This window comes from Arabidopsis lyrata, assembly GCF_000004255.2.
Source record: "Arabidopsis lyrata subsp. lyrata unplaced genomic scaffold ARALYscaffold_4, whole genome shotgun sequence".
NCBI lineage: Eukaryota > Viridiplantae > Streptophyta > Magnoliopsida > Brassicales > Brassicaceae > Arabidopsis > Arabidopsis lyrata.
In genome coordinates this window covers 20,289,640-20,306,041 of record NW_003302552.1, presented here as the reverse complement: position 1 = coordinate 20,306,041, position 16,402 = coordinate 20,289,640, and the positions used below count along the sequence as shown (strand labels likewise).

The 16,402-nt window shown below is 35.9% G+C and overlaps 4 protein-coding genes and 1 long non-coding RNA gene across 6 annotated transcripts in view; 1 reads left to right on the top strand and 4 right to left on the bottom strand.

Moving 5' to 3' along the window:
• Positions 1–9,676, bottom strand: part of LOC110229318 (trichohyalin-like) — a 34,547-nt gene extending 24,871 nt beyond the window's left edge. The window contains 23 exon segments of the mRNA XM_021029104.1: positions 3,824–3,861; positions 3,960–4,011; positions 4,245–4,538; positions 4,634–4,713; positions 4,797–4,842; positions 4,965–5,026; positions 5,122–5,166; positions 5,286–5,385; positions 5,499–5,536; positions 5,624–5,666; positions 5,892–6,041; positions 6,878–7,065; positions 7,158–7,302; positions 7,391–7,470; positions 7,548–7,590; positions 7,971–8,032; positions 8,211–8,252; positions 8,346–8,442; positions 8,537–8,574; positions 8,699–8,744; positions 8,956–9,029; positions 9,368–9,475; positions 9,570–9,676. Of these exon segments, the coding sequence (XP_020884763.1) occupies positions 3,824–3,861; positions 3,960–4,011; positions 4,245–4,538; positions 4,634–4,713; positions 4,797–4,842; positions 4,965–5,026; positions 5,122–5,166; positions 5,286–5,385; positions 5,499–5,536; positions 5,624–5,666; positions 5,892–6,041; positions 6,878–7,065; positions 7,158–7,302; positions 7,391–7,470; positions 7,548–7,590; positions 7,971–8,032; positions 8,211–8,252; positions 8,346–8,442; positions 8,537–8,574; positions 8,699–8,744; positions 8,956–9,029; positions 9,368–9,391 (1,787 nt within the window). The 5' untranslated portion in view covers positions 9,392–9,475; positions 9,570–9,676.
• Positions 446–1,250, top strand: LOC110228998. Its single transcript, XR_002332519.1, has 2 exons — positions 446–819; positions 987–1,250. It is a non-coding gene; the product is annotated as an uncharacterized LOC110228998 (long non-coding RNA).
• Positions 9,677–9,876: 200 nt separating the features above from the next.
• LOC110228995 lies at positions 9,877–12,204 on the bottom strand. Of its 2 annotated transcripts, none has more exons than XM_021027631.1 (10): positions 12,113–12,204; positions 11,874–12,003; positions 11,573–11,612; positions 11,447–11,487; positions 11,268–11,367; positions 11,140–11,181; positions 10,860–10,933; positions 10,467–10,512; positions 10,312–10,391; positions 9,877–10,231 (listed from the first exon to the last, which is right to left on the bottom strand). In XM_021027631.1, the coding sequence occupies exons 4-10, from the start codon at positions 11,482–11,484 to the stop codon at positions 10,123–10,125; spliced, it is 489 nt and encodes a 162-aa protein (XP_020883290.1). In that variant the 5' UTR covers positions 11,485–11,487; positions 11,573–11,612; positions 11,874–12,003; positions 12,113–12,204; the 3' UTR covers positions 9,877–10,122. The 2 variants fall into 2 exon arrangements, with proteins under 2 accessions (XP_020883290.1, XP_020883291.1); XM_021027632.1 differs by having other exon boundaries at positions 10,860–10,930.
• Positions 12,205–12,362: 158 nt separating this feature from the next.
• On the bottom strand, positions 12,363–12,856 carry LOC110228997. The gene is made up of 2 exons (XM_021027636.1): positions 12,774–12,856; positions 12,363–12,701 (listed from the first exon to the last, which is right to left on the bottom strand). The coding sequence occupies exons 1-2, from the start codon at positions 12,785–12,787 to the stop codon at positions 12,512–12,514; spliced, it is 204 nt and encodes a 67-aa protein (XP_020883295.1). The 5' UTR covers positions 12,788–12,856; the 3' UTR covers positions 12,363–12,511.
• Positions 12,857–13,129: 273 nt separating this feature from the next.
• Positions 13,130–15,144, bottom strand: LOC9317854 (EGF domain-specific O-linked N-acetylglucosamine transferase). Its single transcript, XM_021027623.1, has 3 exons — positions 14,707–15,144; positions 14,539–14,616; positions 13,130–14,406 (listed from the first exon to the last, which is right to left on the bottom strand). Exons 1-3 carry the CDS (start codon positions 14,909–14,911, stop codon positions 13,193–13,195), a joined length of 1,497 nt encoding a protein of 498 aa, XP_020883282.1. The 5' UTR covers positions 14,912–15,144; the 3' UTR covers positions 13,130–13,192.
• Between the last annotated feature and the right edge of the window lie 1,258 nt (positions 15,145–16,402).

Below are 16,402 nucleotides of genomic sequence, written 5' to 3'. Positions count from 1 at the left end.
ATACTTGTAAACCTTATAAAATACATTGTAAAACCTTATAAATACGTTGTAAAACCCTTTAAAAATACATTGTAAAACCTTATAAATACCCTGTAAAAAACCTTTAAAATACCTTGTAAATTTTTCCCGCCAAAAAATTTCCCGCCAAAAATTTAACGCCAAAAAAATTGCGGAATCACTTTTCCCGCAAAAAAACATTTTTTGGCGGGAAAAAATTTTACGGGAAAATTTTACAAGGTATTTTAAAGGTTTTTACAAGTGTTTTGGCGGGAAAATTGCGGGATCACTTTTCTCGCCAAAAAATATTTTGTATTTTGTGGACCTAATTTTGTTATATTTCTTCATATATTTGTGATATATTTTATTAAAAGAAGGATAATTTAGTCATTTTGTACATAAAAAGGGGTATTTTTAAAAATGGACAGCCAAATGGGGCATTTTTGAAAGAGAAAACTAACGTTTCTACCATACACAGTACATGCTCTTAGCAAAAATACCACTTTTCTCATTTCTCTTCTTCTATACCACTTTCTGTAAATGGAAAAGTCCATTTTGCCCTCCACACAAACAAAAGTGATTTTTTTTTTATTAATTCATTTTCTTCTTTTCTTCTTTCGTTGCTATCTTCTTCCTCCATCTTCTCTTTCACACTCTTCAATATATGTCCAACTCAAATCTAGAATAACGGAAAAGAAGATAAGAGATGTGGTTCCGTTGACTACGATGTCACCGGCGGAGCTCCTTAACGTCGCCGCCGTGATATGGTTTAATTGACTACGATATCACCGTCAAATTTCGTCAACGCCGTTGTCGCTATTAGTAAGTCAAGATCTTCTCGTTGTCTTCTTCCACTTCGTTACATCCTAAGATCTAGTAATCTTTCATTGGAAAACTTAGATCTTTGAATTTTGATGTTTTCATGAATATATTGTATCTTTGAATTCGTGGACCAATTGTTAACAATGATGCTCTAATTTTGTCTATAGGTGGAAAAGATGAATTCTAGGAATAGGATCGTCGACAGAAGGGCTGGAATTTTTAGTTTAAATGGACAAAATTAAGATAAGATGACTTAGGTAGTATGTGACTAGTCAAAATTGTATGTTTTTTTTGTCCATTATATTTTTTGGTCCACGCATCATATATGTTATGGTCCTTGTTGATTATATTTCTGTTTTGTTACATAATCTTGTCCATTTTCTTAATTTGTAATGATGACATAGTTTTGTTAATAAATGTTGTCCACAACTTTCGTATGTATAGCAAATACAAAATATGTTTCAACTTACGTAATTTTTTTTGTGTTGGTCAAATAAATATTTAGAAAAAGATTAATCAAAAGCAAAGTCAATTTTTACTTTGCCATCATTACATCAGGTCTCGTTTCTGACGCCATCGTTTTCTCTTCAAAACAGAAGAGAAGGGCAATTTCGTCACACCGTGTCCTCTCTACCACACAAATATGGTAGTTTAGAAAAGATTTTGAGAAAGTGGTAGATTCAGTAAGGGACCCACCAAAATGTGGTAGAAAGGAAAATAATCCCTTTTTGAAAAGGGGTATTGAAAAATGAGCATTTTTGTGAGTCTCCCTAGTTTTTATTATTTATACTGAATTATTGAATTTGGTTAGATAGTTCGCTTTAATCGAATTTGGAGACTAGTACTCAGTGGCGGATCCAGAAGTTATTTTTATCTGGGGCACTATTAAATCTGGGCATAAAAACCGAAATACAATAACCGATCTGAACCGATTTAAAAAATCCGGTTTTAAAACCGAACCAAATATTCATAAAACTCGAATAAATTCTAAATGTTTCTACCAGAATTACGTGAACCAAACCGAATATTATACTTGAAAACCCGAGATAAATTTATATATCTAAAAATATTAGTTATATTTACTTCTAATTTTATAACAAAACTATTAAATTAACAAAAATATCCAAAATAACCTAGATATCCAAAAATCATAATTTATATTTGCCAAAATTATACAATTGTTTGCAAAATTTAATTAAAGTTGAACAATTTTGTAGGCTTTTTTTTTTAAACCGATCAAAATCCGACACGTGCCGAACTGAATAGTTATAAAATTCGACCGGATAATAAACTCTCATACCCGAACTATCCAAATTTAAAAAACTCCGAAACGAAACCTGAAAGTACAAACCTAGACACAACCTTAATGAATGTGATAAATTTCTAGAAATTATTTTTACATAGAGCATAACCTAATAAATTTGAAAATTACAAATCCTAACTACAAGTGACATAAGCTGAGAAAATGAGTGATGTTCAAAAAATAAAAAATTTTTTGAGAAAATAAGTATGGGGCACGTGCCCCACCTCTAGTATACCTACGTCCGCCCCTGCTAGTAATTGATTACGGTACTAAAATTTGAACACATCACGTGAATACTACAATATCTCCTATTACACTGGAATTTAAATTAATGAAAGGATATCGGGACGAAGAAGGTATGACATAGCGTATGTGTTCGATTATTAGTGAACCACATCGACTATTAGAGCACCACAACTTAAGCTAAAAGTGTTTTAGTTGAAACCGATAATATAAAAAAGAGAATATATATTACAAAGGGAGATCCAATTACGGTATTCGGGCGGTTCCAAACATGAGATATGGTTCCTCGTTAATGATGTAACAATTACCATGTTGGTTACCTAATTAACTGAATCACAAATTGCAAATTATCGGACAAATGGACATGGTTTCTTCGATTGACTGGTCACTTGTATGACACATCTTTTTAAAAAATTCCACCTCAATAAGCACTATAAGCCTGTTTCATTTGCGATGGAAGAAAATAAAACAAAACACATCAATCGGAAGTCACTCGACTCTGGCAGACCGACCTGGTTTATCCAATAAATACTCATATTTATCATTCTTTTTTTTTGTTTTGATAACTATATTTATGATTGTTTATAGAAATGCCAACATATTTCGAAGAATCTATATTATATGATTATGACGACTTATACATGATGCGTAAGTCACTCGACTCTGGAAGACCGACCTGTTCTCCGGGATGCTCTTCTGCTAATAACAATTATGAAATCTTCTGAGCTTTCTTGAAACGAGAAGAAGTCTACATTGCAAGGAAATGTCAGCATCCTTGTCATTGTCCAATGAACATCTCTCGGGCTCAGCTAACCCAGAGACTGATTCCTTGTTGGTGTAGCAAACAAGGAATCAGTCTCTGGGTTTGTGATATATGTCAAATATGTAATTACCCGAGAAGACAGAAAAAAAAAAGAAAGAAAGAAGAAAAAGGTGAGAAAGCTTAAGAACTTGCAAGGTCAACAAGGAACTTTAAGAAGAAGAAAAAAGAGAAGAAAAAGCAATGGCCTTGTGAGAAATTTTAGACTGGAAAGGGTAAAACTGACGTTCCTCAAAGATTCACAAACAAAACTTGGATACAGGGCAAAATAAAGAAGAGAGCTAAATTATGAATTAGAAACTTTACCTGTTTCTGCAGCCTTTCATCTTCTTCCAGCTTTATCTTCTTCTGCAATAACCAATCGTTAAAGAAAATTCTTGAGAATTACGATACCTTCAATAAAAGGAGAGAAAAAGAAGAAGAAAGTCAAGTAATATATATTTCCCCCCTATTTCACCTTTTGCTCCAGCACAATGGGTAGGACAACCTTAAGGTGACTTTCAAGAGCTAGCAGTTCGGTGAAGCTGACACTGTCGTCCTTACCAGTCATTCTCCTGGAATTATGAAAGAAAAGCACATGAACCAGAAGAAATAATTGAACAAGAAAGTGGGAAACGCATGCAGGCAGGCAGGCATACTTGATCAAAAGCCGTAATCTCTCGACTTCTTTCCGCAGCTGCAAGAAGAGAAGTTGGATGTAAGCAAGAACATAGGTATAAAACACAAAGAGATAGATAGATGAGTATATATATATATATATATATATATACATACCACTGCTTCATTGTCTTGCTCCTGCAGCTTATCTTCAGAGCTGCATCCATATCTGGAAAAGGTCAAGGGCTTTAGGTTTAACTGTTTGCTAAATACTCTGATTCAATCATATCATCAGATTGAGAGTCCAAGATCCAACGAAGCAGAGTAAATAGCTAATCAAGAAACCTAAGAAGCAGATTTTGTGATGGTTCCCATATCTCAAATGACCTAAAGACCTAAATCAACAATAAAACCCTAGAGAATCGAACCCTTGTTCGTCAAGTCTGTCTGTGTGAGAATTACCTGCTACTGGAGAATTCACAGAAACTGCAGGGCACTCCTCTAGTATTGGTCTTTGGATCTTTGAGCTTTATTGAAGCATTTGGTGATGGAACATGATGCTCATCATCCAATGAACATCTCTCCTGCTCAGTTCCCGGAACCTCTCTTAACAGAGATCTGCGCTTCTTAGTGATTTGTTCCCTTGTTGGTGCATACATATGCTCCAGCAAATCCTGCAATCCATTTACTATCTTAAGTTCAAGTAAGCCCAGCTCGCCCTGATTCATACCGTCAAGCTGTCTACCGTTCATTCTCCTGTCAGATTCAAGAAAGAAAAAAAAACCATCAGAAACAAAGTGAAACTGACATCGACTCTGAAGAGAGCAACAAGTGGGATGGCGAGTCATTACTCCTTCAACAGCCATAATCTCTCGTATTCAATCATCATGGTTTCAGCATTTCGTCTCTCGAATTCTCGCTGAAGTTTCGACTGCAAAAAGAGATGCACATTTATAACAACACAATGTGGGGCAAAGAGAGAGGCAGGACTGTGAATGAATATAATATACATACCAGCCGCGGCGGTGCTGGTGCTTCATCATCTTGTCTCTCCCCCGTGCTGTACATATACCAAGACCCACCAAATCAGGCTTTAGTTTTGCACAGTCAGTAATGTGCACCAGACAACTACAACTTAGAACCAAAAAGTTCTTCCAATTAAGCTAGGAAGGAGGAGACTACCTGCTGGTAGAGAATTTGCAGGGAACAGTAACCTCTATCCCCACACGATCATCGCCCTTCCTCTACAAAAATGTAAGAAAGCTTCAAAGTTGGAAGATATTACAAGAACAACATGAACAGCAGGTCCTCGGAGATTCACAAACAGCAGTAATTTTACCCGTATAAGCATCCATTCATCATCTTTAAGCAGCTTTATCTTCTTCTGTAACAGTTGTAAAAAAAGAAAAAGATGTTTATTTAACACTTTGAATGATAGAAGAAAGAAGTAAGATGCATTATTTCTTATATATATTCCCCCAATTTTAAAATTTGTTTACTCACCCTTCGGTCCTTCACAATGAGCAAGGCAGTCTTTAAATGGCTTTCAAGTAATAGAAGCTCGGGGAAAGTCAGACCGTCGAGATCCTTACAAGTCATTCTCCTTGGGAATAATATAAAGGATAACTCATAAGAATCACAAAGGAAGTGAGGAGAGGGGAAAAAAAAAACAGATTACTTTCAGAACAAGAAATGGGAAATGTTAATGAGTTAGACCTGGTCAAAAGCCGTAATCTCTTGAGTTTCTCCATAGACTAGAGAAGAAGTGTGAAAAAACGATATGTGAGCAAAACCAAAGAAACAGAAATAAGAGATCAAAGTCCATATAAGATATACATTACCACTGCTTCGTGATCTCGTTCGTGTGGCCTTTGTTCATCATATCTAGAAAGAGTTTGCAAACACAGAAAACAGTTGTTTAGGTGACTACAAGAAAAAGAAAAAAACGAAACGAAGAATCAAAAAAGATCTTGCGCGATGGTTAGGGTTTATAACTCATATATAAACAACGGGTTCCATTTATCTCAATGACCTAGGAACTAGAAAATACTGTATAACCCTTTCCGCAAGAATCGAAGCTAATAATAATAATTAATTCAGCGACTTTACCTAATGGTGCTGCTGGAGAATCCGCAATAATCGCAGAGCTCTCTCACCTTCTTCTTCTTCTTCGTCAAATCTCTTCGCCTCCCCTTCAACTTCATCTTAATCTTTCCTCTCCCCATTATCGACATCTCTAATCGGATCGACGAAACCCAAAGTTAATATCTGATACAAGAAAAAGCAACTCTTGTGTTGTGTAATGTAGAGAGAGAGAGATGGTTATCCAAGGCAAACCTTAATTATTATTTCCAAATTTATTATGGAAAACGGAAATAGGAAAAAGTTACATTACACTCCCTTCCAATTTTGTTTTTCCATTTTTATTTAACATATGTTTTGTAAAAATAAATAAAAGGAAATTCTATGTTTGGCCTTTTTTATTCATCGGAAATTGAGTTACATTATTTTCTTTGTCCTTTGCATTTGAGTTAGAGACATTGCTGACTATGAAATGTCTAGTACAATTGCTGACTATTTTTTTTTTTTCATAAGGATATATATTACTAGCTAATTGAATCACGATGCTAGAACAAACAATCAAATTCATTCTCAAGACAAAGGAGCACATAATTTAGACATTAATTGAATTTCCATGCATGCATGATCTTAAATCCTTAATCTCTCTATTATTTGATTTATTTCTAATTAAGCTCGATTTTCTTTTGCAATTAAGAAATTTACAAGTATTTGAAACAAAAGGTTGGTCTTAGAATCTTCATTTTATTTTCAACAGCTTTTGGTTCGTGAATTGAATTCTTTTAATCTAAGTATGATCCAAATTAAACACCTAAAATGAACACAAATAGACCTAGAATGCTACAAATTCCATGAAAGAACATTGTCCCTTGTAAATTCATAGGGTGGACTATCCGGATCTAGGATTATAGGATCATCTTTGCCTTATTCATCATATGAAAAGCTCTCTTTCGGCGCAATTTTGTGGCCAACTTCTTCACCGGTTCTCCATAGTATGTCTCTGCCTAAAACCTGATCAATCGGAAGTCGCTCGACTCTGACAGAGCGATCTGGTCCTAGGCAAGCTCTTCCGTTGATAACGATTGTGGAATCTTCTCAACTTTCTTGAAACGAGAAGAAGTCTAATTTGCAAGAAAGTGTCATCATCTTTTTCATTGTCCGATGAATATCTCTCGTGTTCAGCTAGCCTCGAGACTGATTCCTTCTTGTTGTGGTAAGGTAAACAAAGTAAGAAACGATTAGAATAGAAGAAACGGTTTCGATTAACTACTACTTAGAACACTGATAAATCTATACCTCTTCGCGCTCCCTTGCTGCAATTTGTTCCCTTCTTGGTCTCATCATTTGGTCATCCAAATCCAACAAAGCCCGTGATATCTGACAGTAAAGTGAGACCAGTTGGGAGGATGACATACCCTCGAGCTCTCTACCGTTCATTCTCCTGTGAGGATGGAAAAAAAACAAAACCAAATTGAAAAGCTGAGAGTTTTGCAGAGCAAGAAGAGGGAAATGCTCAAGAGTTATATTACTCGTTAAAAAGCCACAATCTCTCGAACTCGCTCTGAAATGATTCAGAGTTTCTTCTCTCGAAATTACTCTTCCTTTTCAGCTGCAAGAACAGGAGCATTTTACATACACAAGCTGAGGCTATAAAAGAGACAGGACAAGAAGAGAGTGTACACAGACCAGCATTGCTCCATCATCTTGTTTCTCCAGTCTTTTTTCAGAGCTGAATATGTTCATAATAAATGCAGAGCAAGTCAGGTTTTAGACTTACACAATAAACAAAAAGCGAGATATCCTAACTTGCTATTCTGCACCAAGACAGCTACAACTTAGAAACCAAGTGATATCTCTCAGGATAAAGGATTCAAGTCCTACTGTCGAGTCCAATACAAGTAACAAGCAAAGAAAACGACAAAATCAAAATTGATATTGGTTCACAACTCATTAAAAAAAAAAAAAAAAAACAGGTTTCACTTTCATATACGGTTCACACAAGCACTACTAATTCAAGTATTATTCAACAAAAGAAACTTATCTGCATAGAGGTACAAATTGTTCTAACCAAACCCGACAAATAAGTTCATTTTTTAGCTAGGAGAATACCTGTTCGTAGAGACCAAAACCCCTCTCCTCGTACCATCACTCTCATTCTCAGCTTCCCTGTTCTGCAAAATTGTGAAGATGTAAGAAAGCTTCAAACATAGTATATATTGCAAGAACAACAAAAGTAAAATAGAAAACATTGTCTTCTTGCTCGTAAATAAAATAAGACTTGAAAGGGTAAAACTGAGGGATTTTTACAGAATGAGACACTAGCAAATTTTATGAATAAAAAAACTTTACCTGTTTGCGCAGTCTTTCATCTTCTTCTAGCTTTATCTTATTCTGCATTAGTTAAAACAAGATTGTTGAGAATTACAACATCGAAGTGAGTCGGAGTTCATTCTTCCCTATCCCCCGTAAATGAAGTTTCCTCACCTTTTGGTCCAACACAATGCGCTTAACATCCTTAAGATGGCTTTCAAGTGCTTGCAGCTCGGTGAAATTTGCATCGTCGTCTCTTCCAGTCATCCTCCTGAGAGTATGAAAGAAAAGTCAAAGTCATACAAACCAAAATGAATCAGAAGAACAAGAAAGTAGTAAATGTAAACTGAGGCATATATACATACTTGATCAAAAACCGTAATCTCTCCACTTTTTCCCGCAGCTGCAAGAAGAGGAGAAGTGGAATAAAAACAAGAAAAAAGATAGAAATATGAAGAGACAGATGGAAATTCATTAGATGATATAAATTTTGTTGCAAAAAGAGGACATAAAGGAATTGTATACACCACATTGTCTTGTTCCTGAAGACTTTGTTCAGAGTCACATCCGTATCTGGAAAAAGGTCAAGGCTCTTTTTTAGCTCAAAGAGATACTATTGGCTAAATGATTGATCAAAGCATTCTCCTTTTTAATCATAATCATGTTGCAGAGGACAGCGAAGCCCAGTAACTAGATAGATAATCAATAATAATCTAAAGATGCAGATTTGGGGATGGTTTCCATATTCCAATTACCACAGACTAATTCAATAGCTGAAACCTACCTGCTGCTGGAGAACTCGCAGAAGTTGCACCCCACTCTCATCTTCTTCGTCAAATCTGTTCGCTCAGAGAGATTCTTTTCCAAAAAAGGAAATAAAGAGCTTTATTTGGGCTGCGTTTATAAGAAGATTTTATGTACATAAAAAAGCGTTTATTTGGGCTGCGTTTTAAGGCCTATTTAGAACCCTATAAATCCGGTTTCGACCTTGACGGACATCAAATGAACACAAATAGACCTAGCTAGAATGCTACAAGGACGACACTCTAGAACAACTAAGGTTCAACATGAGCCAGTTGATGACGTATATTCAATCAACCTCCACATGATGACTGGCTAAGTGTTGTGACCAGAATGGAAACTTCATTCACAAGGTGACCATGGCAATAGCTAGCAGCTTTCAATGCTATACATACCTTACTTTGACTGGATGGATCCATAGCTTCTCACTCCAGAAGCATCCTCATCCCCTTCATCCCTCCTGGAAATCCATTAGCCGGACAAACCATTTCAGCTTCAGTCATCTATACATGCACACCAGAGGAAACTCAACTACTTCAGGTTTCTATAAAGCTGATTGGTATATCCTAGGGTCTTTTCTAATCCAGTGATGCCTACCTCAACCAACTCAACCATTCTCACGTTGATCCCCAAATCAACCAACTCAACTCAAACCTTCAAAATTCATCTTTAAACTAGGAATTGGTGTTACGTGCTAAATAAATCCTCAAAGTAATAGAAATGAGAGTGCTTGAGTGCGAATGAAACATTCAAGTTAGATATATGCTTCCCTTCTTTTTTGAATGTTTTTCCAAAACTTACTTTTGTTGAATCTTGAACCATCGATCCAAAATTGGACCAAATGGTTGAACTTGTGTAAATAACATTATACGATTCAGAATATAAAACTATTCACATATGCAAAAGAATAAACAAAATGCGATTATGCGAACATGTCATTCCTACATAAGATTGCGAAAGGAAAACAGTAATACTTAAAAGTCAAACTAAAGAGACTCATAGTCCGAAAGTATAGAAGGGAGGAGACGATAAAAGATAAAATTATGTCAAAGTAAATATTAGGGAGGGTAAATAAAGAGAAGAAATCAATCGAAAGAAGCAGCTACATGAGTCTAGCATAGCATTGCATTTTGTTCCATTCTTGGTCAGGTCATATATGATGATGCTCATGCACTCCACGTAATCCTTGGTATATCTGACTTATAAGTAAATGCAGCTCGGAGAAAGTCATACCTGTCAGCTTTCTACCATTCATTCTCCTGTAAGGATTCAAAGAAACCCATAAGAACCAAAGTGAAAAACATTATTTTGCAGAGCAACAAGTGTGAAATGTCATTACTCCTTCAACAGCCATAATCTCTCGAATTCGCTGTGCATGGATTCAGCTTTTCGTTTCTCGAATTCTATCTGCGTTCGCGACTGCAATAACAATGAGAGGCAAGATAAGAGACATGACCGCAGGGTGAATATACATCTATATGTATATATAGGTACCAGTGGTGGTGATCCATCATCCTGTTTCTGTTGTCTCTCTCCGGAGCTGTTATATATCCAATCATATACCCACAACAAGTCAGGCTTTACTTTTGCACAATTGGTTCAGTAATCAAAAAAGTAAGACAACATAATGTGTTTTTCTGCACAACCTTAGAACCTAAGTGATCTCTCTCATATTCTAAAACATCAAGGACTCAACTCCTCCAATTTAACAGAACAAAGAAACGAGAAGACTGGATTCTGCAATAAAAGAACTGATTCCATATCTTTTTTCTATTGCCCAAGTACTGATTCAACAAAAGAAACCCAAGACAATCGAACCAACCCTTTGGACATAGATAGATACAAATTGTTATAACCAAACCCAACCAAAATTTTCCTTTTTATTACCCGCGGTTAGAGGATCTGCAAGGAACCAAAACCCTTGTCCTCGGACCTTCATTCTCATCCCCTGCTTCCTTCTTCAGCAAAAAAGAGCAGGGGTTCCCTATTAATGTCAAATAAAATATCTAAATCCCGGAGAAGATAAGAAAACTAATTGGGAAAAAATGTAAGAAAGCTTCAAACATTGAAATAACTACAAGATCAAACATGCTGATTTCTCCCTCATAAATTCACAAATAAATCTTGTTGAGCGACACTGAGGTAATGTACTGTTTAAAATCTTTACCTGTTGGCGCAGCCTTTCAGCCTTTTCCAGCTTTATTTTGTTCTGTAATAATGTAAACAAGATTTTTCACTACTAATAGGAGAAAGAAGAAATCTCATCTGTTTACTCGTATAAATTTGTGTATTAACCTTTTGGTTAGTCACAATGACCAAGACATCGTTTAGATGGTCTCTAAGTAATTGCAGCTCCGCGAAACTCAAACCGTCGAGATCCTTACCAGTCAATCTCCTGGGAATATAAAGGGGAGCTCATATGAACAGCAGTGGAAAGAAACAGAGAAACTTGAGAGCAAGAAACGGTTACATACCTGGTCAAAAGCCGTAATCTCTTGAGTTCGCTCTCCATAGACTAGGCAAGTGGTGTAAGAACATTATGTGAGGCAAAACAGAGAGATAAAAAGTTGAAAACGAAATTTGTGTATGTATATACATACCAGTGCATCATGTTCTTGTTTGTGTGGTCTTAGTTCATATCTGGAAAGAGATTGCAAACCCAGAAGAAGTCAGGGTTTAGGTTAAACGGTTGGTTTGATGAGTAATAGTGTTGCAGAAGAGAATCATGAACTAACAGATCAAAACTTAGAAGCTAGAGCTAGAGGATCTCTATAGATTTATCTCAGCTTAGAATTAAAACTAAAAAAAACGGGGTTCCATATCAATTACCTAAGAGCTAATTCAACAACAAAACCCTAGAAAGTAGAACCCTTGTTCGTCAAATGTTAATGTGAGATATACCTGCGGCTGCTGGATAATCCGCAGAAATCGCTTGGTCAAATCTCTTCGCCTCCTCTTAAGCTTCAGCTTCTTCAGCTTCATCTTCATCCTTACCCTCTCTCTCCCCATATCTCTGTGTAATCGGATCGAACTAAACCCAGGACAAAAACCAAAAAAAAGTGTTTTAAGGAAAAGGCTGAGAAAGAGTGGGCGATTGCGAGATTCTTCCAACTTTATTTATGGCTTTTGTGTTTAATTACCTGGTATTTGATGCTTAGTCCATCGCAGCCTTTGAATATTTCAAAGAGAAACAGAGATTGTACCAAAGAATCCAATGCCAAAAACATAATACATATCATCAAACAACAACCACCAGTTTCAGTATTGTTGTGAAATCCATTTTATTCATAATATGTTTTAAACGGTAGACAAAAAATCGTTTTTGATCAAACGTTGTGTACATATTTTAAGCCAAAATCCAAATTTCTCTGTGATAATAGAAAGCAGAAAGAGATAAGAAAACATCAAACATCAATCAAAATAAACATATATAGATCCAACTAGAGGCCGTAAAGCCAAAGACATTACATACTAATCAGTCATTAACTACTTAATTTTCAACGACCCATGAAGACATTAAACCAGCAAACGGAGACATATTAGGGCTGCTCCATACGCTTCTCCAGCTCTTCCCTCGCCCTAAGCACCACATTTTTCAACAGCTCTTTCAGTTCACGCAGCTCCTCCGTACTCATGTTTTTAAGATCTGACTTCACAGCAGCTAGACTTTCAACAAATTCCTTGAACCCATTTGGTTTCTTTGAACCGCCGTTCCCAGATGCATTCATGCTACCATAATTAATAGGTCAAAAAAGGTTAAAACAAAAGCATATAAGAACATTTCTAGGGTTCTATGTTTACCTCGATGCCGCCATCGTCCTCTTGGTAGTTAGGGTTTTCACTCTTCTGGCCAGCAAAGTGAGAGACGAAGAAACCTTTTTTATAGTTATTTATTATTGGGCCACTCAGCCTCTCTATCTTGGGCTATACATTTCATCCGATTGTAATAAACAGATGACGACAAAGTCCACACTTGTTTATCAATTTCAAAATTTTGTCAGTCAATAAATTTTTTTTTTTTTTTTTGTCATCTCATAAATATTTTCTTTATTTATACAGTATCCAATATTTTTTTAGGGTGTGCTTCAAAATTCCCTACAATATTTAAAAGAAATTGATTTATTATCTTAAAGAATAATAAGTTTTTTCCTTGATAAAAAAAATGAATTTAATTGTCATTCAACTTTACAAAAGAAAAACGTAACACTTTCTTCTGCTTCTTAATCTTCTCTATGTAACAAGTAATCTTCTCTAAATCTCCTCCTAATGGAGAAATCATAGGAACGAGTTAACGTTTCTCTGAATCTTCTCAAGTCAAGCTTCACGTTTTGTCCTTGTAGATATATTTTCTTCGTATATTCCCATCCTTTATCGTTGAGACTATCCGGATCTCGGATTATAGGATCATCTTTCCCATATTCTTCATATAAAGAGCTCTCTTTCGGCGCAATCTTGTATCCAATGTACTTCAATCCTAGCTTCTTCGCCGGTTCTCCATAGTATGTCTCTGCCGCCCAATCGGTCCCTAACGGGATGATCTGAATGAATACGGTTTTCGGTTTTAAGAAAAGGAAATGAGTCATTGCTGCTCCATGTACACCGATCATTACATCGCTCGTGTTCAACGAACGATAAATCTTAGCCATTTCCGTTGTTTTTTGTGGTCTTAGAACCTCAACATTGAATCCTGTTTCCTCTGCTAGCTCCACGAGAAGATTCTCGTTCAATATCGCCCTCGATGATCCGTTTCTTGATAGAATCACCAGTTTTGGCTTCTTCTTGAAATCGAGTGCGGTCACATTCGCCTCTGTTTCCTCCTGAATCAAGCTTTGGATACGATGCGAATAACCCCGATCCAAAACGTTTCTGAAATCAACAATGGTTTGATTCCCAATGACCAGTGAAGAATTCACAGTTAACTCATCGTGAATACGTAATCCAACGGTTGCTTCTTTGAAACAATGTGTTCTCGCATCTCCACTGAAATCAACCAGAGGATAATCCGAGAGCTGCGAAACGATATCTCCATACTTCATCTCCCACCAATCATGATACTCGACGATCACAAACACAACTTTTTTGTTGTAATGCTGTGAAGTTATAAACAAAGGGATAATCCCGTCGTTAAACTCGTGGTATACGTTACCGGTGTATCCACCAGTGGAGAAGAACACAGCAGGAACATCGTGGTACACATCGCAGACACGATCAGAAGAACTATTCGAATCTTTGGTGATAAGGTTGAGTTCTTGAACTGTGTCCATCACACTAGTCTCCCATTTTCTAGTGTAAGGTTTGATCTTTTCCGGTTTTGTGTTGTTCTTGGTGGAGGAGGTGAAGAGGAAGATTGAGGAAGAAGCAGAGTTTGTACGAATATCACCTTTCATTTCACATATATCAGATCTCAAACCGGTTCTGTCACAACAAATGGTTCCTGCGTACAAAAACAAGAATCGATAACCGTCAGTTTTTAGCAGATTACACAAACTCTGTTTCTAAAAGATGAAGCGATATCAAAACTCTGTTTTGATCAGGAGTTGGTAAAAAGTGAAATAAAAAGACTAACCATTGGAGATTTCTGAGCAGAGAGGGGTAATAAATGGCTCATAAGAGCTAAGACCTTCGATTTCTCTGCGAAACGAATCTGGAGAAGAGTAAAAAACAGAGAGATAAGTGATACATCAAAAAAAGAAGAAAAGTTAAGATTGTGTGGGAGAAAGAGAAATAGTAGTACCTAGGAGGGAGAGAGTAGAGAAGCCGAAGAGGTAATAAGGAGACATGACGAAACAGCAAGAGAGGATAGAGAGAAAGAGAAGGCAGCGAAACTTTTGTTTAGCTCTCTTAGAGTAGCAACCACCTCCACCACTTTCCTCTGCTGAAACTCTAAACTTTTCCTCTTTTCTTCCATGGTGGATGATTAATCTCTGGTACTGCACCATCTTCTGAAACGTAAGTTTCGATTTTGATCGATCTTGGTGATTTGGGTGAGGTTTCAAGCACAAAACGGAGAGAAAATTCAGCGGTAAAGGAAACTACACAAACACAGAGAAATACTTTTCTTGGGGACAAAGGAGGGGAGAGATAAGATGGGTGACTGAGGATATAAAGAGACTTTTTGATACACACGCATATATACATACAACTATATTAAACGAGTGAAACGATGAAAGGGATCAATTAGATTCCTTTTTAAAAAATACTAGTAATGTTCTTTTTTTCTAATATTTGGATTTTGGGGTTTAGTGGACTTTCCTCTTAAGTTTTTCGGTAATAACACGGAAACAACAGAGAGGAGACGGCTGTCAACTTAAGTTGTGTTTGGTCAAAGTCAAAGAAATTAGCCTTTTCTCTTTTTTCTTCCAAGAATTAGATAGACCTCTCAGTTTGATTGTTATCTAAATTTTTTTTTATATGAATTTAATTTTAATAGAATTTTCTTTGTGATGTTACAAATTGGCCTAAATTCAGGTTTGGTATTCTCAAAATTCATTTTAATTACAATTACAAGTTTGGTGGACCATTATCAGTTTGAAATAAAAAAAAAGTTTCACAGAGAGAGGGGTGAACCCAGAAAACGACGTAGCATTGTTGTGGGGCTAAAACGGCGTGAAGTTCAAAAGAGGTTGATGTATATTCTTTTTTTGTGGCATGTGCATGACGCTGAACATCTGCTTTGACAACGGATTTCGCTTAATATTTTAGCTATCCTCGACCACTTTGCTTTACCAAATTCAACTAATTTTGTTATTTTAATTACTTTTTTAAAATTTAGGTCCATCGATCGAGTTGTATCGTTGCCAATTATTAACCTATAAAAATGAAGGAAAAAGAAAAAGAGTATTTAAATCCCTTCCAAGTTCCAACGAATTTTACAATCTCTTACGATATAGTATTATTATTTGCTCCAGCATTTTCTTTAATGCCTGAAAATTTTCGGATGATGAATTTGTTTATGTCTATATATCGAGAATAATCCAATGTTTAACGCTATTTTATTAGTCGACTACCGCCTAACAGCTAAACTTAATAATTGAATTTAAGTGTAATTGATAAAAGCAACACAAGCCAAGTTGCTAATTGGTTTCATACTTTCATAATTTCATTTATGGCGTCTGGTGTCCAACGTGTATATAGGTCATGCCTAGAGTTTTGGTGGAATAAGGCAAAAAATAAAATAAAGATATTTTAGACATTTTTGTGATAAAATGAGTGATAACTTATAATTATATTTAATATATTATTTTCAATTAAATATATATAATTAACAATGTTTTTAGAGAAATTGTTAAAAATGCCTTTTTCAATACCCCTTTTCAAAAATGCCCTCTTTGAGAGTCCGAGAGTCCATTTTTAAGTTTGCCCTCTTTTAATTTTTAATGACCATTTTACCCTTATTTGAAACAAAATTAGTTTACCCTTATTTGAAACAA

Bases quoted from the DNA above. Each gene is read 5' to 3' on its own strand.
- LOC110228995 (XM_021027631.1), bottom strand. From the start codon at position 11,484: ATGGAGAGCGAACTCAAGAGATTACGGCTTTTGACCAG. The intron at 11,182-11,267 runs GTTAATACACAA...ACATTATTACAG, and splicing joins TCATTGTGACTAACCAAAAG to AACAAAATAAAGCTGGAAAA. The intron at 10,934-11,139 runs GTAAAGATTTTA...TCTTTTTTGCTG, and splicing joins CTGAAAGGCTGCGCCAACAG to AAGAAGGAAGCAGGGGATGA.
- LOC9317854 (XM_021027623.1), bottom strand. From the start codon at position 14,911: ATGGTGCAGTACCAGAGATTAATCATCCACCATGGAAGAAAAGAGGAA. The intron at 14,617-14,706 runs GTACTACTATTT...ACTCTTCTCCAG, and splicing joins CTCTACTCTCTCCCTCCTAG to ATTCGTTTCGCAGAGAAATC. The intron at 14,407-14,538 runs GTTAGTCTTTTT...TTTTGTACGCAG, and splicing joins CTGCTCAGAAATCTCCAATG to GAACCATTTGTTGTGACAGA.